Source organism: Vicia villosa, linkage group LG5, assembly GCF_029867415.1.
Source record: "Vicia villosa cultivar HV-30 ecotype Madison, WI linkage group LG5, Vvil1.0, whole genome shotgun sequence".
NCBI classification, from domain to species: domain Eukaryota; kingdom Viridiplantae; phylum Streptophyta; class Magnoliopsida; order Fabales; family Fabaceae; genus Vicia; species Vicia villosa.
The window spans coordinates 107,372,036-107,399,056 of record NC_081184.1 but is presented as its reverse complement, the minus strand read 5'-3'; the positions used below and the strand labels follow the sequence as shown (position 1 = coordinate 107,399,056).

Sequence of the window (27,021 nt, the reverse complement as noted above, 5' to 3'; positions counted from 1 at the left end):
AAAAAAAGATGTCCTAGTCGTGGTTCGACCTCGTCGCAAGTTTAATCTACTTTGTAATTTTTTTTTTACGACAATGTATCAATTTCGTTTACCACCTCTTGTAACCTTTCTTTAGTCTTTCACCAATAAAGTGTGCTTTATTAAAAAAACCGAAATCGACAAAGCAGACATTATTTAGGGTTATTACGAATTTTACGAAATCAATTTATCGGACGTTTTTACGAAATTAAAAGACCGGAATCAAAAAATTTGCGCGAAAATACACAAAAGAGTTTATTTTTAAACAAAATACCCCAACACATAGGAGCCAAATGAAATGGCGCCTATGTGTTGGACAATTACCTAATGCGGCAAATCAAATGGCTAAAACATTTTTGCCCTAAAATTTGTGTGTTTGCGCCAAATGGTTTGGCTTGCAGCACACTAATGCGCCATTTCATTTGGCGCATTCACCTTTCCGGTGTCCCAAATCTAGACATTTTGGTAAATAATCTGAAAATATGGTTTTTTTTTATTTTTTTTTAAAATATGGTTATTTAAATTTTTTTTCTATGAGACACTGTCATATCAAATGTGATCATTGAACTATTATAAATCTCTTTAGCTGGAAACATTTATATTCTCAAATGACTTTAGTGATACTAAAACAAATATGTTGTTGAGTGCTAATCCAAGACATAATTATAATGCCTCACTAAACTGCAATATATTTGACAAACACAAACTATTTGAGGACAATTTAATAAACAATAAAGTTTATCCACCGAAAAGGCATTGAAACAAATGGTAATCACGTTTAATGAATTTTATTTTATAATTAATTTAAATTTATTTTGTAATAACTTCTAAGATAATATATGAATAATTTAAATATATATTATTTATGTCTTTCTTTTAAAAATTAAAAAATTGATAAACTACTTTCATAAAACAATTTTGATTTAATTAACTTATATATTTATCTTTGACTATTTTTTTAATTTTTTTTACAATTATTTTTAAATATTTTTTATTTTATTTGGATTTCAAAATCAAACTGGTGACAATTCTGCAGTCAAATGTATTTATAGTTTCGGACACAAGGTAACATCAGTTCTGTGTGAATGCACGGGTAACCAGATCAAAATTTTTGTGAACCCACGGGTAACACACCAGTACCATGTGCACACACGGGTAATCAGGTCAAATTTCATGTGAGCGCACGGTAACACGGTAGTATCCGTGCGGACGCACAAATTATTACAAACTTTTACGTAAAATTTTGTTTCTACTGATTTTTTACTAATTCTAATTTTGAATATTTATTTGTCTAATTTAATAAACTCTATAAACTTTTTTTATTATTACAACTCTATCAACTTTAAATAAACATTTTTTTCTTCTATTTTTCACAATTATTTTTTTATAAAGTATGTGTTTAAAAGTTTATCTTACTAATTATTTTTAATAACTTATACAATTATCTTTCAATTTATTTTTTATTTTTTCTAATAATATTTTAATTTTTTTTAATTTGTTTGAATTCTCATAATAAATTGGTGACAATTCTGCGGTCTACAGTAATACCCTTGTGTCCGCACGGGTATCCCGCTAATTATTTTAAACTTCAATGCACAAGAAATTAATAATTAATAAATATACTAAACTTTAAAATTCATTAAATAACTTTAAGTTAGTACGCCAACTTATTAAATAGAAATAAAAAACTAATACCTTACTAAATTTCTAACCAACAATATAATTGCTCACTACAATCGGCAACGCAAAACTCCGGGCGGTACCGGCAATGCGCAACTCCCAAGCACGCTGTTGCCAATTTTAGTAAACATATATCATCCTCTACAATCTTTTATATATTAAATCAGTCAAACCATAAATATCTTTTGCTTTGATTAAATATTGAAAGCAATAATAATATTTTTAATTTCTCTAAAGGACCATTGTAATCTCTTCCATCAATCAATTTAAACATAAAAGATCATTCAAAAATCGGATTAGGATTTCCTTGCTATGCAATTACAAATCTCAAATTAATGGTCAACATCATTTAACATTAATATACAATGTAATTTGAACCATCTAATCTCAAATCAATGATCATAACTGTGATCGTTTATTGCAGAGAATCCGCATCTAGAAGAATAATTATCAAATTAATTTCCAATTAACTAAACCAATTTTTGAAAATTTTCAAAATTAAAAGTTTCATAGTTCATACTGTATAACTTTTCATATTTTAATTTGTTTGAGTTAATATTTTTGAACACTTCACAGAAGTTTTTTGTATGGGGTAACTATTGGTATTTGTAAAATTGTAACACCTTGAAGCTCTTGAAGCTAGTAGGCAGCAATCATTGAACATTTGAGTTCATTAAGATTGCAGTACAAGAATTCGGCGCGAATCCCACAGCACTCTCATGGAACCCAACTTTCTTTCAGCCTCTGCAAATGAAGTGCCAGTAGCTTCTGATGTGAATGGTAGCTTCATCCCTGTATCGGCATGTAGCTCGTAAACATCCATAACATAGGCCCCTAACTCCTCCAAGCTCTTTCCATACCACTTGCCATTCAACTGAACGACCTTTCCTTTGCCAATTTCCTCTCCTCGCGAGTTTACAATCACAGCACTCTGACCAACATTGCAAGGGACGACTTCTAGAGGACCTGCATCAAGAAATTTAACAATTTAAGGTTCGAAACTATCACTAGAAGTTGTTATTCTTATGAGATTGAGACTTTTCTTGCTCACAAAGATTGTCATGTAAGTCAGAGGGCACTCTTACTGGCCCTTTTTGCTTATCTGGCACTGGATTATCTTTGGATGTGCGGGCCCGCTTAGCTTTTCGATTGTTTAACCTGATAACAAACATGAAATTCAACAACTAATCAAATTGGCTATAAAATAAATTGACATATCAATGTTCAGAAGCGCAAATGAATATCTAATGTGAGAGGAATAAGGGTATAGTCTCACCAATTTTTAAGCTGAGAGGGTGTAATTTCAGAACCCTGGAAAACATAAAGCAGGAATGTCTTAGAGAAGAAAATGAGTCGAAATATTAAATGTCGGTTTAGCTGAATTTACATACAAGGTGACTTAATTTTTCAGCCCATGATTGAAGAGAAGCTGCATTTCGCTGCATTTCTGGCTCATCCAAGAGTGCCCTCTCCATCAATTCCACCATTTTCTCATTCATTATAGTCCGCTTTCGCTTTCTTTTTTGTAGAGGTTCATTCTTTTCATCCTCGGGCTCATCCAAGAGTGCACTATCCATCATTTCCGCCATGTTATCATTCATTACAATCCGCTTTCGCTTTCTTCTTTGTAGAGATTCAACCTTTTCATCCTCTGGAGTTTCATCAACTACAACCTTTCTAAGATGCTCCATTGATTTTGCAAAACTATTATCTGAACCACTTGTTTCAGCATTCTGAGAATCCTTGTCTGTATCTCTTGCTCCTGTTAACACAGTCTTACTAGCCATACTTTTACCTCCTACCTGATGTAGCCTATTTAAGTCCTTGCTTATATTTGTGTTTTCAACTGTAATATTATGCTGATCTATGCTTGGAAATGCAGAATTCTCGGACATTCCCTCTTTCAAGTTACCAACTTTCTTATCAAGTTCAGCAGGTTCTTTTACTTGTATATGCAACGGATGGATCCCTATACACTGAGCCTCCTACAGGGAATCAAACTTTCTGGTTCAAGCCATTAAGTAGATGGCAAGCAAAAAGCATAAAATTAAAGTAACCAGAAAAGCTAGTTTTGTAAAGTTTAGTTAGGCTCAATCCAAATTTCACAAAAAAAACTGATCCCATGATAACGGTTTCTCAAATTTTCTATCCTGAATTTCTCCAGCATAACAGAAGCAAAGTTTTTAAAAGAAAACAGCCTAGAAACAAATGACGTAACAGCTTGGATTCAAAGAAAAAGATTTACTTGAACATGGTTTTCCCCAGAGCCAGAAGAAGTAAATTGTGTTTGCATTTCGCTAAAAAATACCCTGCAAACAAATTTAAAATATATAAGTTTCTACATGATAGTACAAATATAAATAAAAACTAATATTACAACCAATAGGAAAGAATGTGTTAGACATAGTTCTTTTAGATAGGATCGTGCTAGCACTTTTTAATTTTTAGAAGGCATGCACAAATTTAACAACAACAAAACAACACTCACGCCTTACTTCGCTAAGTAGAGTCAGCTACTTGAATCAATTTACGCCTTCTACGTATAAATAGATGGCAGTACTTAATTGCCATAAAAAAAATTAAAACAACATTGCTTTTTTATATCAAAATCAACTAATACCTAACCTATAAATAAATAAATAAATGAGGCCCTAGGCGGAGCCTTTTTGGCTTACCCCTAAAGCCGGGTCTGACATGCCGAAACCACCTCAGCCTATTTTCCATCATCTTTTCTACTATATGTGTGTTAGTTATAGGCAGTTTATTTTATTATTATTAAATGTTGTGTATGCAGTAACTGTTATGTGACTGTTTTAGGCAATCAGAATTATAAATATAGGGCGAAAGAGGAAATGGAAGGTATTATGATAGGAATCAATTTAGTATCTAAGAAGAAAACAAGGAAAATAGTAATAGCTAAGCAAAATAATCTGTTTGTATTCAAATAACAGCTAGAGTTCAAATGGGATCTAGCTTCGGAAACTTACAACAGATTAGGGCAAAAAGAAAAATGCAGAAAGGAAGAAATAGAGAGGCTCTTCGAGAGGCCTTACTCTCCTAAGGTGGAAAATCCACTACACAGTACTAGTCTGCCTCCACTACTGCCAGAGGCACTCCTTTTATTCTGAATCCTAGGACAAGGCACCTATCAGAGGCTGCCAGCTGTCTAACAGTTGTGACAGCCCATGTGCACTCTAAAAGCACTAACTGTCCTACACTCTTTCTTTCTCTTTTTGTCTTTTTCTTACATAGAATTTGCCATATCTACCAATTCCATCCCCTTGTAGACTATCCTTGACCTTAAGGATAAAGTCTGGAAATTCTTCCTTCAACTTACAAGCTACTTCCCAAGAGTTTTCAAAATCTGGGAGATTCTCCCATTTCACCAACACTTCCTTCTCCCCTTGTTCATTCATCCTCTCATCAATTACCTTCTCAAGCAAGGGCTCAAGTTGCCAGTCTTCATTCATACAAGAGGGCAGAGGCTGTGACACCGTAGATGGGGCTACTGCCTACTTCAGCAAGGAAACATGGAAAACAGGATGTACTTTGGTGTCTTCAGGTAGCTTGAGCTTGTAAGCTACATCACCTACCTTCTTGATGATCTCATATGGGCCATAGTACCTTGGACTCAACTTTTGATTGATTCTCTTAGCCAACTTCTTCATCTTATAAGGTTGAATTTTCAAGAATACCATGTCTCCCTCCTCAGACTCAACCTCCCTTCTATGCTTGTTGGTTTGGGCTCTCATAACATCCTGGGCTCTGCACAACTGCTCCTTCAATTCCTTGATCATAGTATTCCTTTCAGCTGTGAGTCTGTTCACCTCATCCACAGCTGAAGGTGGGGTATCACCTTTGATCAATACAGGTGGGGGTCTTCCATATAAAGCTTCAAAAGGAGTAATCTTAAGTGAAGCATGATAGTTGGTATTGTACCAATATTATGCCTATACCAACCACCTTGGCCATTGCTTAGGTTTCTGTCCTATTACACATCTCAAATAACTCTCCAAACACCTATTAACCACCTCTGTTTGGCCATCAGACTGTGGATGGTAGGCACTGCTGTATTTCAGGTGTGTACCAGCTTGCTTAAACAACTCTGACCAAAATTGACTTAGGAAAATCTGGTCCCTATCTGAAACAATTGAGGTTGGAAACCCATGGAGCCTTACCACTTCCTGGATAAAAACTTCAGCAATGCTTTTAGCAGTGTAAGGATGACTAATAGGGAAAAAATGAGCATACTTAGTTAGCCTATCCACTACTACCATCACAGTGTCAACTCCTTGTACCTTTGGCAGCCTACCAATAAAATCCATGGAAATATCACTCCAAGTTTGAGTTGGAATAGGCAAAGGTTGCAGCAATCCTCCTAGAGATAGAGTTTGATATTTGTTCCTTTGACTAACCTCACAGGATTGAACATAAGCTTGTATCTGCCTTCTCATCCCCTCCCAATACACAAAACTAGCAATCCTCTTATAGGTCCTCAGATGACCAGAATGTCCTCCCACAGCTGTGTCATGAAACTCCTTAAGGATCCAAGAAATCCTGGGAGAATTTCTTGGGATCACTATCCTGCCATCATGAAACAACCTACCTCCTTTCAATTGGAAACCTTTCTGGCTATGAGGATCAGTTATCAACTGCTGCACTATCTCCTTCAACCTCACATCTTTCTGAATCTCTTCCTCTAACCCTTCCCACACTTCACTTTGCACTGTTGTGATGTGCCTAAATTGCATCTGCCTGGATAGTGAATCTGCAGCATTGTTCTCTTTTCCAGGTTTATATTTGACTTCAAAGTCATAACCTAGCAATTTTGATAACCATTTCTGCTACTCCTCCCCCATGATCCTCTGCTCAGTGATGTGTTTTAAACTTTTCTGGTTAGTATAGATCTTGAAATGTCTTCCAAGCAAATAAGGTCTCCATTTCTGTATGGAAATCACAATAGCCATCAATTCCCTTTCATAAACTGACTTACCCTGGGCTCTGTCAGATAAGGTTTGGCTCATATAAGTGATAGGTTTCCCCTTTTGCATTAGCACAGCCCCAATACCCTTGCCAGATGCATCTGTTTCTATCACAAATTCTTCTTCAAAGTCAGGCATAGCCAACACTGGCACAGTAGTCATGGCCTTCTTTAACTCTTCAAAAGCTGCTTGTGCTTAAAGACTCCAAACAAAATTGTCCTTCTTTAACAACTGAGTCAAGGGCCAAGCAATCTTGCTATAGTTCTTAACAAACTTCCTGTAGTAGCCAGTCAACCCAAGGAATCCTATTGACTCTTTTAAATTCTTAGGAATTGGCCATTTCACCATATCCTGCACCTTCTTAGGATCAGCAGCTACTCCTCTGCCAGAGATTAGATGTCCCAAATACTCAACCTGATCCTGCCCAAATGAGCATTTCTTCCTATTGGCAAACAACTTGTGGTTCCTCAACACTTCAAGAACCACTGATAAATGCTCCTTATGTTCATCCTTGCTCCTGCTGTAGATCAGGATATCATCAAAGAAAACTAGACAGAATTTTCTCAAATATGGCATGAGCACTTCATTCATGAGGGATTGAAAAGTAGATGGTGCATTTGATAATCCAAAAGGCATCACAAGGTACTCATAATGCCCTTCATGAGTCCTGAAAGTTGTTTTTGGAATGTCTTCACCTCTCATCCTTATTTGGTGGTAGCCTGATTTCAAATCTAGCTTTGAAAAAATGGTGGCACCTCCCAACTCATCTAACAGTTCTTCAATAATAGGTATGGGAAATTTGTTAGGGATAGTTATCTTGTTTAGAGCTCTATAGTCAGTGCAAAACCTCCATCCTCCATCCTTTTTTTTCACTAATAACACAGGGCTTGAGAAAGGACTAGTGTTATGCCTAATAATCCCAGCTTGCAGCATTTCTCCCACAATTTTCTCAATCTCATTTTTCTGGTAGAAAGGATATCTATAGGGCCTGAGATTGGGTATAGCAGCACCAGGTTTAAGAGTGATGGCATGATCATGCTCCCTCATTGGTGGCAGCCCAGGAGGAAGGTGGAATACTTCTTCAAACTCTGCCAAAAGTCCCTTCCATTCTTCATTCTCCACTGTCACATCTCTTGCTCCAGCCTGTACAACCTCCACTAGTATACCTCTCCCTTCATCATTCAAAGCCTTCATCATCTCCTTCATAGAAGCCTGTTTGGTACTTAACACATGATCACCAAATATCCAATGCTCAACTCCCTCCTGCTTCCATTTCAACATCAGCACACCAAAATTTGCTTCAATGTTCCCCAAACTAGCCAACCAATCCAACCCTAACACCAGTTCAGCTCCTCCCAACTCCATTAGGAAAAAATGTTGATTGTAATCAACCCCTTGCACATTAAATCCTAACCCTTCATAGATGCCTTGATGCTTAACCCTTTCTCCATTCCCCATCTCTATCACATAGGGTGAAGTCTCCTTTAGGGGTAAGCCCAGTTGTGCTACTAACCTTGCATCAATGAAATTGCTGGATGCACCTGAATCAATTAAGGTAATGAGTTTTTGCCCTTGTATAGTTGCCCATACCTTGAAAGCTCTATTTGAAGTGTAGCCCTGTTTACTCTGCAGTGACAAATGCAATGTTTTGAATTCCGTCACTTCTTCTACTATCTCCTCAGTTTGAGTGCTAATTCCACAGTATTCTTCCTCTTCATCACTACTGATTTCACATAGTTTAAAACTCATATGCTTAAACTTGCATATGTGTTCTCTACTCCATTTGTCACCACACTTAAAACACAGCCCTTTCTTGCTCCTCTCTTCCAACTTAGCAGGATTCAACCTCCTCCCCTTGTATTTTTCTCCCCCACTGTCTTTCTCTCCTTCCTTCTTAGCACCTCCATCTCCTAACTCTCTGCTCTTTATCAGTCCTCCTTTATCTTTCCAGGAACTACTTTTCTTCCGGCATACTTCATTCTTCTCCTCAATCAGCAGAGCTCTATCCATGAGGTAGATAAACCTTGACTCTCATAGAGTTTAGTTCAGCTTGAATCTCCTTCTTCAATCCATTCAAGAAGATGGAATCTAGCATTATCCTTTCCTCCCTCCTTAAAGGAGCTACCAACCTCTCAAACTTCTCCATATACTCCGCCACAGTGCCTCTTTGTTTCAAACTCACTAATGGGCCCATGGGGTTTTGCAGCATACCTGGTTGGAACCTTCTCATCACAGCCATTTTGAATTCATCCCAAGTTCTTAATGGTGCTTGTTCTTCCCACCATTGGTACCAGTTCAAAGCTTTCTCCTCCAAAGCCAACACTACTGCATCTAACTTATCACGCATATGTATCCCATTTAGTTGGAAATATCTCTCTACACGCACCAGCCACCCAAACGCATCTTCTCCTTTAAAGATTGGAATCTCCAATCTTCTTCTGTTTACCAGAAATCTTGAGCCATTTCCCCCACCATAGCAACGATTTCTCAGGCGAGAATCGTGTGACACCATGCTCCTTTCGCTTCCTTCTCCATCTTCATACTCTTCTTCATTCTCATATCTTGAACGATGCCTGCTAGGTCGTTCTTGAATCAGTTATCTTATTTGTTCTATCGTGACTTGAGGCTTCTCTTGTTGCTCCAAAACCAACTGCCTGATTTGTTCTACAGTACCTTCAATCTGGTTCATTCTTTGCTCCACCATGTCCACTCTATTTTCCATGTTACTTCTTGTGTAAACCATCCAACATAGAAAATAACCAAGGCTCTAGATACCAAATTGATAGAAATCAACTTAGTATCTAAGAAGAAAACAAGGAAAATAGTAATAGCTAAGCAAAATAATTTGTTTGTATTCAAATAACAGCTAGAGTTCAAATGGGATCTAGCTTTGGAAACTTACAACAGATTAGGGCAAAAAGAAAAATGCAGAAAGGAAGAAATAGAAAGGCTCTTCGAGAGGCCTTACTCTCCTAAGGTGGAAAATCCACTACACAGTACTAGTCTGCCTCCACTACTGCCAGAGGCACTCCTTTTATTCTGAATCCTAGGACAAGGCACCTATCAGAGGCTGCCAGCTGTCTAACAGCTGTGACAGCCCATGTGCACTCTAAAAGCACTAACTGTCCTACATTCTTTCTTTCTCTTTTTGTCTTTTTCTTACATAGAATTTGCCATATCTACCATATTACTATTAGGTATTTTGTAAGTTGGTTGGTTTGGGAGAGACTAGGCTCTCTAATTCTTAGAGGTTGGTTTCTTTGTCAATTGCCGATTGTAAACAGTTTGTATTATTAATAACTGCATCCTAGCTTAAATTGCCAAAGTAGACCAATCTGAAATTTCAACCAAGTCAACCATGGATTTTTCAAAGTCTGCAGTTGACGCCAAATAAGAGCTAGTCCGATTGCCACCCATACAGATACTGCCTCCCCAAGGTTTTCCTCTGAACCACGGCATCAAAGTGATTCACATTATAAATCAACCACCAGTAAGCATCTTCCTCTCCATCAAAAACAAGAAATCCTTTTCTCAAAGTACCCCTTATTCTCATCACTTCCAATCTTGTCATCTAACTTCCATTTTGTTTTAACACCAGAAACTACAAAGACCTTAGTTCTGAACTTTTTTTGTGATACAAGAGGGCTTCAACAAGACAAAACTGTAAACGTAGAAGAGAAACAAATAGAATGCAAAGACAGGTAACGAGAAAATAAAAAATGAACTCATCCCTCATGCATAATGCTTGCCCAGACCTTTTTGAAACTATTCACTGCCTCATGACTACCCCCATACAAACATTCGCTCTCTATATAACTACCTCAGCTCATTTCTCATTTCCCATGATTACAAAATTACACTCCCAAAAGGACCATATGCCCATGCATGCAGCCCATGTTGAGGGTAACAATATAAGAAAATACCTTAAAATATCTTTATATTATATTGGAGTATCTTAGTTAATCTCGTAGGAATATTTTGAATCTTCGAATAACTCATCATATTAGTTTCTATATTAGTTATTATCATGATTTGTTTCCTAATTCTCCTATTTATTTAGGATTAGGAGTAATAATATTTCACCACTGTCATTCAAAGTTCTTAATATTTATCTTCTTTCTTTTATCTAACCCATAACTTCAACATTACGTTTTTGTAACCCATCCAATCCTCCTAACATCTGTGGGTCTTAACAGGTATGCCTACAAAGAGTATGAACGATAAAGTTCTCAACTTCCTCTGGTGCTTACAACAACCTCTCATTTTCCCACCTTTTCCCACATGTGAAAACTGAATAATATATTTCAAGTAAAAAAATGTACAAACACTAATCTCTTTATACAGACTATTCTAATCTAATGGGCCTAACTAATGGAACAAAGGCCAGAATATGAATTACTACTAACAATAGTAAAATTAAAATTACAACACCACCAAACAAAATTTACTAGATAACTGCCTAATCCATAACCATGAAGCTATACTTCGGACCATGCTTGAAACTTTGTCAAAACATCTGCCAATGCCATTTATAATATAACAATTTTGTCCATTTTCCTCAAAATAAACTTCGGAAAAGTCTAAATTTTATTCTAGCAGCATAAGGAGATGACATTACCACCATGCTGATCAAACATTATTCATTATATGTGTGGCTGACAAACAATTAACTATCAAAATAACTGTTCCATATTAGGCTACTACAGTTAACCCTACAAAGAGAACTAAAAGAGCGACGGGTTACCTTAGAATTTGTAGATCCTCTGGGTCTAAAAAGTTTGGCATCAAAGATTGTGCATGATTTAACAAAGAGCCTACAAAAGAAAGTTATTTGTATGAAAGTAGGAATATATTGCAGATAAATCAATTATTGTTTAGAACAATCATTACGTAGATTCTTGCTAACAGTAGCCGCTTTAGGAGTATCAGATGCGAAAGAAAACCCAGGAAGCAAATTAGATAGATCCATTTGCAGGCACTCCAGGACCTTCCGTACGAAAAGGTTTCTCTCCTTCTCTGTGGAGTAGATTTAAAATGAAAAAAAAATTATTTGAAGAAATATATACAGCTGTCAAAAAATCAAATTTATAGTAGACATTAGCAAGCATAGGCGAAGAATCAACCTTCACAACGGTCTGGAACAAAACAATGAAGATTTGCAATGACTTTGACAAATAATGAAGTTCTATGATGTGCATAAGAAGCAGAAGGCATGACGTTACGTGTCATATTCAATTCCAAGACTGTTGAATTCTGTCGATCCATAGATGAACTATTATCGAAAATCCATCCAACTGTAGCAAATAAATCATATTCAACACTTGCATCCTCCTCTGTTTCTGAGAGATTAGACGAACACCAAGTGGATAAAAAATCCACATGTGAGAGTGATAGTATTGCTGTCAGAATTTTAGTCTGGAATCACATGCAAAGGATCCAATCAAATTCGTAAAGCTGAATAAACATTTGAAAAATCAAAGAAAAAGCAGATAATGCATCAACCGTAATCAATTAGAAAAATGAAGGGTCGTTCATTGATTGTTTCTCATACAAAAAAAAAAAAAATCATTTCAGAGACAGAATGAAAATGAACTCCACAACTCTAAAACAAGTTATCCTTAATATTCACATAATGATAACTTACAAAATAAACTATGATGCAAGATCGAAAGTATGTATCATCAGAGAAAATGTCAGCTAGACGCATTGCGTTAAGTTGTAAAAGCCCAATTGGGTATCTTCTATCGGTAGTAGTGAGATGCCCAGGATTTCTTCCAAAAGCAGTCTTCAACAAGTCCAATACCTGCATCATCAAAACAATACTAGAATTCGGAACTGATAGGAACCAAAATATGAATAGGACATACTGGATTATATTGACACTGAAATAGCTAAACCAGAGAAATAAATCCCCATTGCAGGTTTTTGGGCTCGCCGCTATTGCTGGTTTTTCCGCCATAATCCGCTATGACAGTGCCACCAAGCGGCTGGTAAGGCGGAATTTTGGCTCTCCACCATGGACTGCAATCCGCCATAGACAACACAGCTCTCGAGAAGAAAGAAACCCCTTACTGAGATAAGAATCGTCCCTACACTCAGCACCCACAATTTCCTACTTCATATTTCTCATGCCCCTTCTTTTTCTTCAATTCATGTCTCTGTCTCATCATTTCCGGTTACCATGTATTTGACATATAGATTAGCTAATTTATTTAAGCTAGTATTGTCGTCACCTAACTGATAACTAACTCTACAGGTTAGTTATCCTAGTTGTCTAAGGTGACTGACACTTGTCAGTTGTAAAAGGGTAACCTGCTACAGCAGGTAAACAGTTTGCAACTATAAATGCAAACTGTTTCTCTATCCTGTAACCATCTTTTTTAATAATGAAAAACAATTTTTAGAAGAAATGAATACTCTCTCTATGGATTCTATTATGGTATCAGTTTACTGAGTTTGATCCATGGCAGTTTCGTCACCACCACCGCTATCTCTACCTTCTTCCGCACAAGGATCACCGGTTCCTCCACCAGTGCATTCCACTACAGTTGAAGATTCACATTGCCTTCCGTTATCGCTTAAGATTTCAGACAAATCAGATCAAAAGAACTTTCATCTATGGTGTCAACAAGTTGATTCATTCATTAACACACACAATCTCACTGAATTTGTGGTCTGCACTCGTATTACTCCTCAATTTATGTATGAAGAAGTTTGTCGTATGGGATTGGCTAACCCTGCATATATGTTACGGCTTCGACGTGATCAATTGCTTTTGTCCTGGCTTCAATCCACTCTTTCTGGTGAGATTCTCTCTCGTGTTCTAGGAAGCACTCACGCCCATCAACTGTGGGATTGTCTGTTTAACTATTTTCATTAGCAAACTCGTGCTAGAGAGCATGTTAGACACTCCTGTGGATTTACGTTAAACTTTACCTAATCAGGGGGAGACATTCTTAGTTTCAGGGAGATTCAGAAGATTGGTTGGAAAATTGAGCTATCTTGTTGTCACCCATCTTGAAATTTCTTTTGCATTGGTAAACCAGTTCTCAAATTATCCTTGCTATGACTATTGGTATTTTGTGATTCGAATTCTAAAATACATCAAATTTACTCCAAGAAAATGTCTCATTATGAAGAAAAAGGACATATCCAAGTAGTTGATTACTCGTATGTTGATTGGCCAGGCTCGCCTATTAACAAGCGACCCATTTTTGGGTATTGTGTACTTATTGGAGGCAATTTGATATCCTAGAAAAGTAAAAATCAAAGTACAGGTGCCAGATCCGGTGCATGAACTTAAAACAGGACCATGGCATTGGTGACTTGTGAATTTATTTAGCTAAAACAGTTACTCAAAGAACTACAGTTCGGAGCAACTATGCTGATGACGCTAATATGTGATAATAACGAAGAATTGCATATTGCCTCTAACCCTGTTTTCCATGAGATGACCAAGCATATTGAGACATATTGTCATTTCATCAGGAAGATTATCGCATCCGGAGACATCACAGCGAGTTTTATCAACTCTAATGATCAATTGGAAGATGCCTTCACCAAATCCCCAAGAGGTCCTCGAATCATTTATCTTTGTAACAAGTTGAGGGCGTATATGACAGATATGCCCCAACTTAAGGCGGAGTGTTGAAAATTGGTAAGAGTCCCACATCAGATAAGATATGTGCCTCTATTTTCTCTCATTCAAACAAAGTTTAACTATTTCAGGCAACAATTTCCATCACCAAAAACTAACCTCCAATGCAACAGATTTAGCCAAATTCAAACTTTGTGATGAGGCGGCTACTTGATCGAGATAAGAAATGTTTTCTGCTTCACACAAACTCAGCAGCTGCAACAAAAAAAAAGTGGTGACAGTGTTATCCTTTTATAATATGCATCATTTGGTTAAAAAATGGGGCGGGGATGAAACAGACTGTCAGCTGCACATAGTTCCCATCATCATGATGTCTAGGGAAGGTCAAAAACTTACGGCCTTACCCCCATGACAGAAGAATATTTCCATAGCAAGAATATGTGACTATAATTTGTACAAATTATGTAATAGATTAAATTTAAAATCAGCCATATGTGTATGATTTTCCATATGACTCACAATGGATAGTATTTTGGCTTTCAGCCTTGAAATTCCAGCCACGATCCTAGTTGGAAAAGATGATTGAATGTTTAACTTCAAGATAGATTGAGCGAGGAAAAGAATGCTTCCCTTTTCACATAGTTCCTGTAACAAAAAATAAATCATACATAGTTCATATATGCATGTATAAAGGGTAATTCATTGCATCAACCAACCAAATAAGTAGAATGATATTAATCATCAATTCATCTTTCATAGTTTCTAGATTGTAAGTAGCCAGTTCATCAAATGAAGTACTTGGAACCATGAACTCCAGCTTCTCCCCTTATTATACATCCCTATTGGTGTGCCACCTTTAACTTGGTCAGTTGATTGATTCAGCTTTCAACGGAGCAACAAAAATAACAAGGGCTAGAGTTGAGATCGCAGAATGTCAAGCATTTTATGGAAAGTGGTATTCTAGATGAGCCTGAGGAAACGGTTGAAATGAAAATAGATTTACAAACCCAAAAGTGTTAAAGTTGGAGAAGAAAGTAGACTTTGCCCTTCTCGCAAAAATAAAGATAGATAAATGGGCCCGTAGACTTCCCACAGGTCGAAGTAAAAACACAATCGTTGAAAAGAAAAAAATGATAGTTTGAACATAATCGTATGACAACTATTGACTACTTTTCCTGAGCAAAGTATACTTATATGTTCTAGCTTGAGAGGAAATGTTAAGAATAAAATAAAATTGTGTAACTAAGGATAGAATATCATATAATTAAAATTAAAATATCATGCAATTAGGTGTAGAATATCATGTAATTATTTGCAATTATTATGTCAAGTCTATATAAAGAGACTATGTCGTGTATTTGAAACATAAGGTTTTCTGCATGTCTCATATTCTCAATAAAAACAACTTTGGATCAATGTAAATTTATAGACCTGTATAGCAGAACTTTTAGTCTAACTGGATTTCATGGGAAAGTCATCCTATGAAAAGTTATTTGTTAGTATAACATTGATTTTGATTTAAACCAGCGTGTTACGCCAAATTTTGATACACCGATTTAAAGGCATAATCACGTCTTAACGTACTACTCCAAATCTTTTAAAGAAGTCTAGTTTGGAAAACCTTATGATTGAGCAGGCGCTCCCTAAACGATTTCTGCTGGCACAATGACTGAATAAACTGTAGAGAAGCCTCGCATTGCTGGCAGAGAAAATATACTACTTGTTCAGATGAAAGATTTGATTCCATGGAAAAATCTTTGTAGCAAGCCATCAAAGTAATCTCAAGACTCCTAACAACCACACGAACTGATCCAAAAGCTGCATCTATAAATAAGTCAACCTATCACAGAAAGTTTCATAATTAGCTACAGTATATATGTATGTGATATATTATATAATAACATTGCTATACACGGTATTGTGTCCTTTTCAGGATAAAGAAACAACTTTTAACACCAAAAATCCCTTTTCATAGTTTATCATATTTGAAAGATAAGTAAAAAGATTTTAAATCGTTACCCATAAAAAGGATTTAAAAAGTGTAAATGCTTAGGGCCTGTTTGTTTCAGCTTTAAAAAAATGTATTTTTTCTTTGTCTTCTTTAAAATAGATTTGTCAAAACCGTTTTTCAAAATATTACAAGTTTTTTTACATTCGTTTTTTTTAAAATAAATCACTAATTTTGACTATAACATTAACATACATTATTGAAGAGCAAAACTTAGTCAAAATCGCAATTTTTTCAAAAAGTTGTATTTCAAAAATGATTTTTACGAAAATCTATTTGAAATAGCTTCAAAATTAAGTGATTTTTTGAAATTTTGATATCCAAATTTTTTTTCCATAAATAGATGAAATACCTAAAATCACATTTTAAGAATAAATACTCAAACCAAATTTTCATTTGAAGCTTTTATAAAAAGTTTCTTTGTAAAATTTTTTTAAGCAAAATTATGTAACACTATAAAAATCATTTTTAAAAAAAGCCAAAACAAACGGGCCCATTATGAAAATCATTTTCGCCATGCCGTGTAAGTGCAACAAGTACAAGGGAACTGGTACCTTTGGGTGTGCAAGCAAGACAGTGGCAATATCTTGAAACTGTGTCGATATAAACCCTGTTATTAGATGTAAACTGCATGCTAGGAGTGCAGAATGCGAAAGGTACATAAGTCTAAAAGCATGATCTTCCTGCAGCACAAGCGCAAATTCAATACAGATAAAAAGTATAGAGCTAGGGTACAGATAATCTCAATACATTAAACTTCAAAGATAAGAACTAAAGAAAACCTGTCTGTAGGTACTAAGAATAATAAGCATGTAGAAAACCAAATCAATCAGTTGTTCCACCACTTTCACATCATTTAGAAAAATCTGTAACCACATTCCACACGCATAAATCAGACTCCATTATTTTCCAAAATGAATTTGAATGCTTTAGCATAAAAGATCATTAATATCTAATACCGATAACATAAAGAGTCAATTGACGGTTAGTGGACTAATATTTAGTGCACAAGAAATTTTTCAAACTTTGGAGGAATTTCTATTTTATTCAACTTTTAGATAACATGCCTTTTCCATAAATAAAAGCAAACAAACCCAGAAAACCACAAGCAAAATACAATAGATGTTAATAAGATCATAAGGAGTACTACTGTTTACCTGATCAAATTTAGGAAGTCGAGAAGCTAATTCACATAACGAATGCAACAGACGAATACCGCATAACACATATTGGAACACATCTTCATCTCTTCTAGAAAAAATTAGTATTGTAGTAAGATGCAATGGAAGAGATTGTGCAAGCTTGCCCATGTCAACCTGTGTACACAAATACAATCAGAAAGAACAGTCTGATATAAATAATAAAATAAAATCAAGATGCCTAGAATGAGACGACCTTCAGAAGCACTCCTTTTTCAGTAAGGTAGTGAACAGATAAATTTCCATTTCCAGAATCCTTTATTAATCTATAAAGGTCTCGAGAGTTGAGTCTATGCAATTCCTTTAGTGCTGACGTCATGTTTAACGTCTGTTCAAGCAAATAAATGGAATTTATTCAAATTCCTGTCATTAAAATGGTTGATGTCGGAAAAAAAAATAGTATTGTGTATCCTAGTCACATCATGTGGTTACTACTTGCCTGCTCACCACTGCGAGGTGGTTCTTCCTTAGCAATCCTCATTCTAGCAATTATTATGAAAACAAAAGAGCATTTTGTCAGCATAATAGATCAGAAAAAATTGAGGCGTGCATATATAGAAAAAATAATCAAAAATAACCAGTGATCCAATATGCATGAGTAAGCATAAGACAGATGTTACTTTAAACATTGGAAAGAGAAGCAGCTAGCTAGTCTGATAGTAGATCTAGGATACGTCAGAAGATATAAGTAGGGTTGTATCTTGTAGGGAATACTTAATCGGAGAGTTACTAGGTTTCTCAGACACATGGGTACCATTACGATTGTTAAGATATTTTAAAACCGTTCACAAGCTGAGATGATTGCTTCTAGATATGGTATTAAAGTCTTAATTAGCTAGTGGTCTAGAGTTCAATTTATGTTGCACCATTCTTCTAATTAAAAGCATAATTTCTTCACAAGATGATATGACCTGGGCATTTCGACACTTCAAGACCAAAAGACTATTGCGTGAAGGTCGTGTTAGATATATAATGTAAAACCACTCACATTATCAACACTTTGAGACCAAAAGACTATTGTGTGAAGGGCCGTATTAGATATATAATGTAAAACAACTCATCTGTAGTTGCCATCCTTGACCTTTAATCCTGTATTGCATTGTTACCAAACTAGGGATTGAGGGTTCAATTCCATAAAAAATTCTTTTCGCTGTTACTTCCTTCTGATCCGGTTCAATTAGTTTATGTCAGAGCAACAAAGAACAACAGAAAGTATCATCAAGAATGATAAAATATTTTATTGTGTAATACTAGCACAAGCTTTTGAGCACTTTTTAATTGATGTATCTTGTACAGTTAAAGAGTTGGCCTCCTTTCTAGAAAGCTTCAGATATGCACAGCATGTAATCCTGGCATTGACCCAGGAACTTCAGTTCAAAGGTTTTGGAGCATGAGACATATGACTTACCTAGCAACAAAATAGCATCAGAAAGTGATATCTATATCTGACCAAGTCCACTTTTCACCTTCAAAGTTTAAACTACTCCAAAAGAAAAAATTTACATGTTCACTACTTTGCATTTATTGAGTGACCTAACCTTGGAATGTGTGGCTAAAATGTTGGGTCAAATTAACCAATAGGTTGCAAAATCTCATCCATTATCCAGAGGTGTAGATTAAAAAAATAGGGGGCTACGTATCAATGTTTGAGAATCATAACTGCTACAGAAGACATTAAAAACATCACCCTACTCACTTCCCTTCTATCTGCATATGAGTGGTATATGCATCTAAGGATATTAAAGGCAGAATGCTATGTGTCGAGATGTTTATGTCAAATCATCCCAACTCCTTCAATGAAAAGTCAACAATAAATACACTGCCAAGATATTTTCCATTTTCTTAGTGGCTTTTATGTAAGGTTATTACAAATTTTAACACGATAAGTAAAATAATATTTAGTATGAGAAGAAATTGGACTTGTCTAGTACTGCACAAAACTTCCCATTTCTCATCTCTGAAATTCTTCTAGGTGGTGTTACCATGTCCCCCTTGTGGGTTATTAATTAAGTAAGGTGCCAGCACATTTAACCAATTAAAAAAAAGACTTTTGTGGAATCAGTAGCCTCGTCATTTATTTTATTTTTTGGCGAAACCACCTAGAAGGCTGTGCGTCTAATGTTTTAAAAAGTCTCTAGCAAGCATCCATGTCTGCCATTCTTAACCGAGCAGATTATGCAAATATCTTCTTTTTCTTAACAAATAAAAGAAGATCATACAAAAAAGAATGAAAGGAATGTGCTCATATTTCTTACCACCATTTCTTAATTCAATACCATAAAACCAAAATTTAGCACAAACCAAATCACAGGAAGCGCACAAGTCAGATCGGAAAAAAATAACCCTAGGTATTTGTACATCATTCACAACTTGGTCGCCAACAAAATGTAATATGGCTGCGCGTCTAATGTTTTAAAAAATGTCGGGCTAGCATTCATGTCTGCCATAGAGTTTCCTAACCAAGCAGATTACGCAAATATCTTCTTTTTCTTAACAAATAAAAGATCATACAAAAAAGAATGAAAGGAATGTGCTCATATTTCTTACTACTATTTCTTAATTCAATACCATAAAACCAAAATTTAGCACAAACCAAATCACAGGAAGCGCACAATTCAGATCGGAAAAAAGAAACCCTAGGTATTTGTACATCATTCACAACTTGGTCGCCAACAAAATGTAATACGGCTGCGCGTCTAATGTTTTAAAAAATGCCGGGCTAGCATTCATGTCTGCCATAGAGTTTCCTAACCAAGCAGATTACGCAAATATCTTCTTTTTCTTAACAAATAAAAGATCATACAAGAAAGAATGCAAGAAATGTGCTCATATTTCTTACCACTATTTCTTAATTCAATACCATAAAACCAAATTTTAGCACAAACCAAATCACAGGAAGTTCACAATTCAGATTGGAAAAAGTAACCCTAGGTATTGTATATCATTTGCATTAGCAACTTGGTCACCAACAAAATGTAATACTGACCTGGACGCCATAGATTAACTACTGGTTTGTGCAGTATCTGTCTGTGTTGCTTTGGAACCGATTAACATGTGCGGGTGGATAGAGAAATAGAGAGGGGATGGCTGGCAGAGATGTATGGGTTAGTCCAAAGGGCATAACGAATGCAAAGGTTTTATCGAGTATTTAAATACCCAATATCTTTACAATTACATATGCCCGCACACGGGTTTTACCATATGCCCGCACACAGGTTTTACCATTTGACTACAACTAGTCCCACCTTATTTTCAATACACATATACTAAGATTCTTCCACATAATTGGATATATCAAGAGATGTGTTTCATAAAGATGGCTAAAAAGTCACTTTCCTATATACTTAATCATTGGCATATTTTTGTAGGTTAAAATTTTAGGCTACACTAAATCAACTATATGTATTAACATGACACAGACATTATATCGTCATTTTATCCAAGCAATTGACTTTACGTATTAAGAAAAGGTGCTTATTATTGTAATGTACATTAGTATGACAAAACATGGTTTGGTTTTTTAGGTGTCTCCAACATACAAGCATACTCTAGTGAGTCTAGTCATATTTTAAAGATTTCATTTTAAACAAAAAACAAGAAAAAGAAAAAACCGGGAAAAGGGGGCAAAATCCCCCCTCTTTAAAACTGTTGAAAATGACAGAAAAAAACATGTATATAAAATACTTCACCAATCACTGTGCATATCTACCGAAATAGACTTTTAAAAATCATTCATGTACAACATTGACCACCAAAGAAAAGCTGTGGGAAAGGAAAAAAAACAAAACTTCGTAGCAAGTTTAATGATAGAGATTTCCACCTAAATATTGAAGATAGTTATAGTAAATGCTCCTAGTCATAATCTAAGCATAAATTCCATTCCATCCAAAGTCCAACCCCATCATGTTGCACATCACTCAAAATGTCAGATTGCACCTATACTCATATTATGCACCATAATGAGTCATGAACCTAGTAAAAGTGCACAACCAGGTACTAGTAGAGTTAAAATGATCAAACCTAGTCAGCTCAATGAGACTAAAGCTCATTTTATAAGCTCGGGCACTAATCATCTCAAGCACACATGTTGCTCAAACTGAGTAAAACACCCAGGCTTGTATTACTTGAGCCTTTATGCATAATGAGCTCAGTTTGTATTTATGACTCAATAAATTTTTCTCTCATAATTAATAAAAAGATAATTTGGTCAGGCCAAAAAAATTTCTCTTACAGACATCTACTATTTTAACTGTTTTTCTTTCTACTTCTAAGCCTTTGTCGGGTTGAAATGTTGGCAAAACGCTACCAGCCGAACACCTCTGGTTTCCTTCAATTCCTTCACTATTGCACCCCTGCCCTCAATGTAAACCTGAACTGAAAATTAACAGGTTCCTCGTTTCCTCCATTCTCTTCCTTCTAACCCATCCAAATGGGCTTCCTATAAAAATAAAAAATAAAAACTAAATATCCTAATATATCCCATCCCGATCGAGTAGAAAAACTATCCCCGTTTTTTACACTTCCCCATCTTCGCGCAACCACTACTTATTCATTCTCTTTTGTCACCCAATTTGGCACAACAATATCCCATCTTCTCTATCTATTATACTCCAAACCCGCATTCAACAAGCGTTGCTTTCTAACATTGAGAGATTTAAGTCTACATTTGACAACTTATACATTCCCCTAAATAAGTTACAATCAATTTGCACAGAAAAACCCCGATTCTTTCAAGATTTGATTTTCAACTACATTTTATTCTAACCCAAGCAATTACACTGTTTTATATCATAATAAGAATTTGAAAGAAGAAAAAAAACAGCATTTTATCAAATACTTCGATTAATACAAGTTACACCAATGCCCCCTCTAAATGCCAATTTTAGATACTAAAATAAACAAAATCAATTCCAGTACAAATTCAATACAATTCTTCAAACTATCACTTCAACCAATTCAGAGTTAAAACAAAACTCGATTACCTGTGATTCTAAGAATGAAGTGTGAAGTTGAATGTGTCAATTTTTGAATCAAATAGTGATTTTGAGATGAAAAACGAAGTAAACTAACTAGAATCTCTTCATGCATGATTGATTATATAACAATGAGAAATAGCAACAAAACCGAAGAGAGAATGAAATAATAGTATAACGCAGAATCAAAAAAAAAAAATCGTACCTTTTTGAGTGCTGAAATTGAAGAGACGCGGTGGTGGCGACGAGAGAGGGAAGAAGGGGTGGACTAAAGAGTGGAGAAGGTGAAGAATGGATTTAGAATTAAAATAAGAGATGGATTAATAGAAAGGAAGAAAATTTTAAAATATTTAGGCTCACTAATTAATTCTTCTTAGGAAGTTTGGAGAAGACGGGAGGAAAAGAGTTTCGAAAATATTTTTTTTTAAAATATAAAAAATATATGATATTTTTTAAAATAATGATTTTGTATAGAATGATAAGAGTGTATATCATTATATCTTTAATTTTTCGATTGCTATAACAACATAAAGATATTTAAAAATTTATGTAAACTCTCCAAAACTCTCTAAAATCATCCTTCAATACAAATTTTGAGTTTCTCAATTTAGAGAATTTTTTATTTTATGAATAAAAGAAATTCCTCTTAAACCCTTTCAACCAAAATCATTTAATTATTAATAGATTTTTTTTAGTAGATGTAAATATGTAACTTATGTTGTAGCCAAAATTATTTGTTAAATAAGTTGCTGAAGTGTAGATAAAATAAAAATAATAATTATTATTATTATTATTATTTAAAATTCATCGTGCAAACAAAAATTTATAATGTAGTTTCGAATTTAAAATTCACTCAAAAATAATAAAACAACTAAAAAATTAATAGGTGTAAGTTAATCATTCTTATAGAATTTGTTAAATTAGGTATATTTGTTAAAAGTATAATATGTGACAATCTTTTGTGGTTAAGGATTGTCGAAGGTTTTTAGGGTTGATGTGGTGGTAGAGCAAGCTCACACAAGGAGGATGAGAAGCTTTGTATATTGGTGTTTTACGGGCGAATTGAATATATTCTCAACCTTGGGTTTGAAAATTTTATGAGAATCTCTTGAGTCTAGATCTTAGGTTCCAAGTACCAACACTCTTGTCTCTCAGGAGCGTGGAGAATTGATGGTCATTCCCTCATTCTTCGGGAGAAGGTATCTATCATCTTTGATTGCCTTTCACGTCGGTGCTAAGCGTGGACACTTACCTCCCGGGTTTTTCGCAAATGGATCCAATCAAAGAGCAATTGTTTTCAGATGATAGACATTCGTTATGATAAATGGGCAAACATTGGAAACAATGGGCGATTAAGGCCCCTGCTTTAGGCGATTAAGGCCCTTGCTTTAGGCGATGAGTGTTACCCACTGGCTCTTAGTGAATATTGTGTCGCCTTTTATGTATTCCTTGTAAATATACAAGTACACAACTGCTCAAGTATGAGACTTTGAAAAGGGCTAAGTGATTTAGTCTCATACCCATCTACGAAGTTCCAATTAAAGTTCCTCATGCGAGACTCGATGTTGAGTCCCTTAGGTGACACTTCAAGTTGATTTCCTCAAGCGAGATTTAAAGTTGAGTCCCTCATGCGAAACTTCAAGTTTAATTTCTCAAGCAAGAGTTTAAGTTGAGTCCCTCAGGAGAGGGTTTAAGTCCCTCATGCAAGCCTTTAAGTTGAATACCTCAGACGGGACTTTAAATTGAGTCCCTCGGAAAGACTTTAAGTTGAGTTCCTCATGCGAGACTTTAAGTTGGATCCCTCAGGAGAAACTTTAAGTTCAGTTTCTCAGGTGAGACTTCAAGTTAAGTGTCTCGTGCGAGACTTTAAGTTTAGTCCCTCGGGCGAGACTTCAATTTGATTCTCTCATGCGAGACTTTAAGTTGAGTCCCCTATGCGAGACTTTAAGTTCAATTCCTCAGGTGGGACTTTAAGTTGAGTCTATCGTGTGAGACTTTTAAATTGATTCCTTCGAGAAAGACTTCAATTTGAGTCTCTTATGCGAGACTTTAAGTTAAGCCCCTTAGGCAAGACTTTAAGTTGGGTCCCTAAGGCGAGATTTTAAGTTGACTCCATCAAGTGGGAATTTAAACTGAGTTCCTCATGCGAAACTGTAAGTCAAGATATTGCTCCTGGTTATGGATATTTCCATGGAAGTATAGTATTTATATTTCTCCTTGAGGGCGGCAAGGATCCTCCAATGGAAGTCCATCATTTAGAATGCCTTTTGAGGGCGGCAATGATCTTCTAATGGAAGTCTAACATTTATATTTCCCTTTTAGCGAAGTAAGGATCTTCAAATAGAAGGCCATCACTTATGTTTCTCCTTGAGAGCGACAAGGATCCTCCAATGGAAGTCCAACATTTAGATTACCTAAGAAATGGAACAATTTGATGTAAATACAATAACAATTAATGTTTTCAAAGGGATTCGTACACTGGTTGGTCAATCGGCCTTCACCTTAAAACAATAACAGAAAAATAACTAATTGTAATAATATCTCAAGTTAACTGAGTTTCATGTCCTTGGGATGAGTCGTTCATTTAGCTCTTTGAGCTCGTATACTCCAAGAGGTAGTTTTTTACATATATAGTATGGACTTTCCCAATTGGGTTGTAGCTTTCTTACTGGGTGAGAATGACAACATGTCTGAGTATGAGGTTACCTTCCTGCATTTTTCTCGGGACCACCTTTGAGTTATATCTATCGGTCGAACTTTGCTTGGCATCACACTGCCTAATGTGGGTGACATCTTGAGTCTCGTCAACCAGGTTGGCTACACATTAAATCCTTGTCTCATTTCTCCTTCATTGAATTGAGAATGCCACCACGTGGGCGTGTCGATTTCAATAGGTAGCATGATGTCAACAACTTATACCATTATGAATTAAGTCTCTTTGGTGGTTAAATAGGGGGTGGTATGAAATGACCATAATACTTAGTTAAGCTGTTCATCCCAGAGGCCTTTGGCAACATTAACAAGATTATTTATTCTCCCTAAAATTAATTTGTTCACTGACTTAACCTACCTATTTTCATGTGGATAGACAACAAAGATAAACTTTATTTGTACTCCAATATGTGAAACCTTGTTTTGCAGATAATAAAATCAACATTTGAAGTTTTGATGACAAAAATGCATGAAGAACTATATGTGCTTAAATTAAGCGTGTAGAAGAATACTCGAGTTAAAATTGCCTATACAATAAGATACTATCTAGCAAAAAGTCTTGAAGTCTCTTTGAAGAAAGATGTGAAAGCTTTCCAAGTCTTGTCTGTCGGTCTGCCTGAGTGAACTGAGTGTTGTAAAAGTAAGGTAGTAGCTTAAGAGTACTGAGACAACTCACACACACGCACACACTAGAAAGCTTTATATCAAAATAAAATTAAATCAAATAAGCCTTAAAGTTTTACCAAATGACCTAAGAGCTGAAAAAATGACTTAAAACAAAATTTGGACCTTTCTAATCAATTGTCTAATTGATTAAATTAGTACAAAATTGTGCGCCAAGACATGACATCAGCTTCTTAAAGATTTATAACGGCTCTATATCCAAATCTTCCTATTTGGGCAAAGCAAACAATTATATTTGACTCTTCTAATTAATTGGCTAATCGATTAAGTCATTAATTTGGCTCATGGATCATTTCCTTTTTTGGTGAATCCAACTATTATATAAAGGGAAGTCTCCCTCACTTGAAGTCACGCCACTTTCCAAAGTTTTCATATTTGGTTGGAATTTATCTCTATAACTTCTCTCCTTCTCTCTCTAGAATTTTTCTTTATTCACTTTTGGTTGCCTTAGTGCCTTGGAGTGAAATTTTATCTGTGAGAAAAAAAATTGTAAGTGATTGTCCTGGTCTTTGATAGTCTTAAAGGTACAATACCTTTAAGAAATTAAGTTTTATTTTCTTGAGATCAACCATATATCTTTGTTGTTGGTTTGTGAAGCTTAGCCGGTGAAAAGCTTCGGTATTGGGTGAAAGTCGTCCATAGGCTGAGAACAAGTTTGTTCAAATTCAAAAAGTCAGATTGTATTAAGGTAACCAATAAAAGCTTACAAGTTTATAGTGAAAAATATCAAAAAGGGCTCTTGGAGATATGACTGAGCCGACCTTTGGCCAAACCTAGATAACTCTCTAGTGCAACCTTTTTCTCCTTATCCTCTTTAAGTATCTTCAATATAACTTATTTACTTTACTTCTGTTACGCTTTACTACCTAAAAACATTACTAACACGATCTTAATTGAGAAAGGAAAAAATATCCACACTTTTCTAAAACCACAATTCTACCCCCCTCTTGTGCTTAAGGTCACTTGTTTAATATAAGATTGCGACAGAAATCGATCACAATGGAGCTATCGAATTAAGTATCACTGTCTGAAATGATAACTCCTAATAAATCGAACTTGCACATGAGTCACTACCAATAGAAGCGGCAGACTCTTTATGTTGTGATCTTGGACACGACTTCAGCTTCTATCCACTTTGTGAAGTAGTCTACTACAACGATCAAAACTT

The 27,021-nt window shown here is 35.4% G+C and overlaps 1 protein-coding gene across 2 annotated transcripts; it reads right to left on the bottom strand.

Moving 5' to 3' along the window:
- Positions 1–2,145: 2,145 nt before the first annotated feature.
- LOC131601964 (nodulin homeobox-like) lies at positions 2,146–22,821 on the bottom strand. 2 transcript variants are annotated; one of them, XM_058873902.1, is made up of 19 exons: positions 22,663–22,819; positions 20,471–20,571; positions 17,924–17,966; positions 17,681–17,812; positions 17,443–17,601; positions 17,068–17,151; positions 16,840–16,968; positions 15,899–16,117; positions 14,797–14,922; positions 14,437–14,532; positions 12,325–12,483; positions 11,804–12,095; positions 11,571–11,696; positions 11,425–11,494; positions 3,944–4,007; positions 3,090–3,683; positions 2,975–3,009; positions 2,750–2,856; positions 2,146–2,664 (listed from the first exon to the last, which is right to left on the bottom strand). In XM_058873902.1, the coding sequence occupies exons 2-19, from the start codon at positions 20,479–20,481 to the stop codon at positions 2,372–2,374; spliced, it is 2,739 nt and encodes a 912-aa protein (XP_058729885.1). In that variant the 5' UTR covers positions 20,482–20,571; positions 22,663–22,819; the 3' UTR covers positions 2,146–2,371. The 2 variants fall into 2 exon arrangements, with proteins under 2 accessions (XP_058729885.1, XP_058729886.1); XM_058873903.1 differs by having other exon boundaries at positions 2,528–2,664; positions 2,784–2,856; positions 22,663–22,821.
- Between the last annotated feature and the right edge of the window lie 4,200 nt (positions 22,822–27,021).

Excerpts from the sequence above, each read along its gene's own strand:
- LOC131601964 (XM_058873902.1), bottom strand. Across the intron at positions 17,602-17,680 it reads AAAAAGGAGTGCTTCTGAAG|GTTGACATGGGCAAGCTTGC; the intron begins GTCGTCTCATTC and ends TTGTGTACACAG. Across the intron at positions 3,010-3,089 it reads CTGAAAAATTAAGTCACCTT|GGTTCTGAAATTACACCCTC; the intron begins GTATGTAAATTC and ends TATGTTTTCCAG.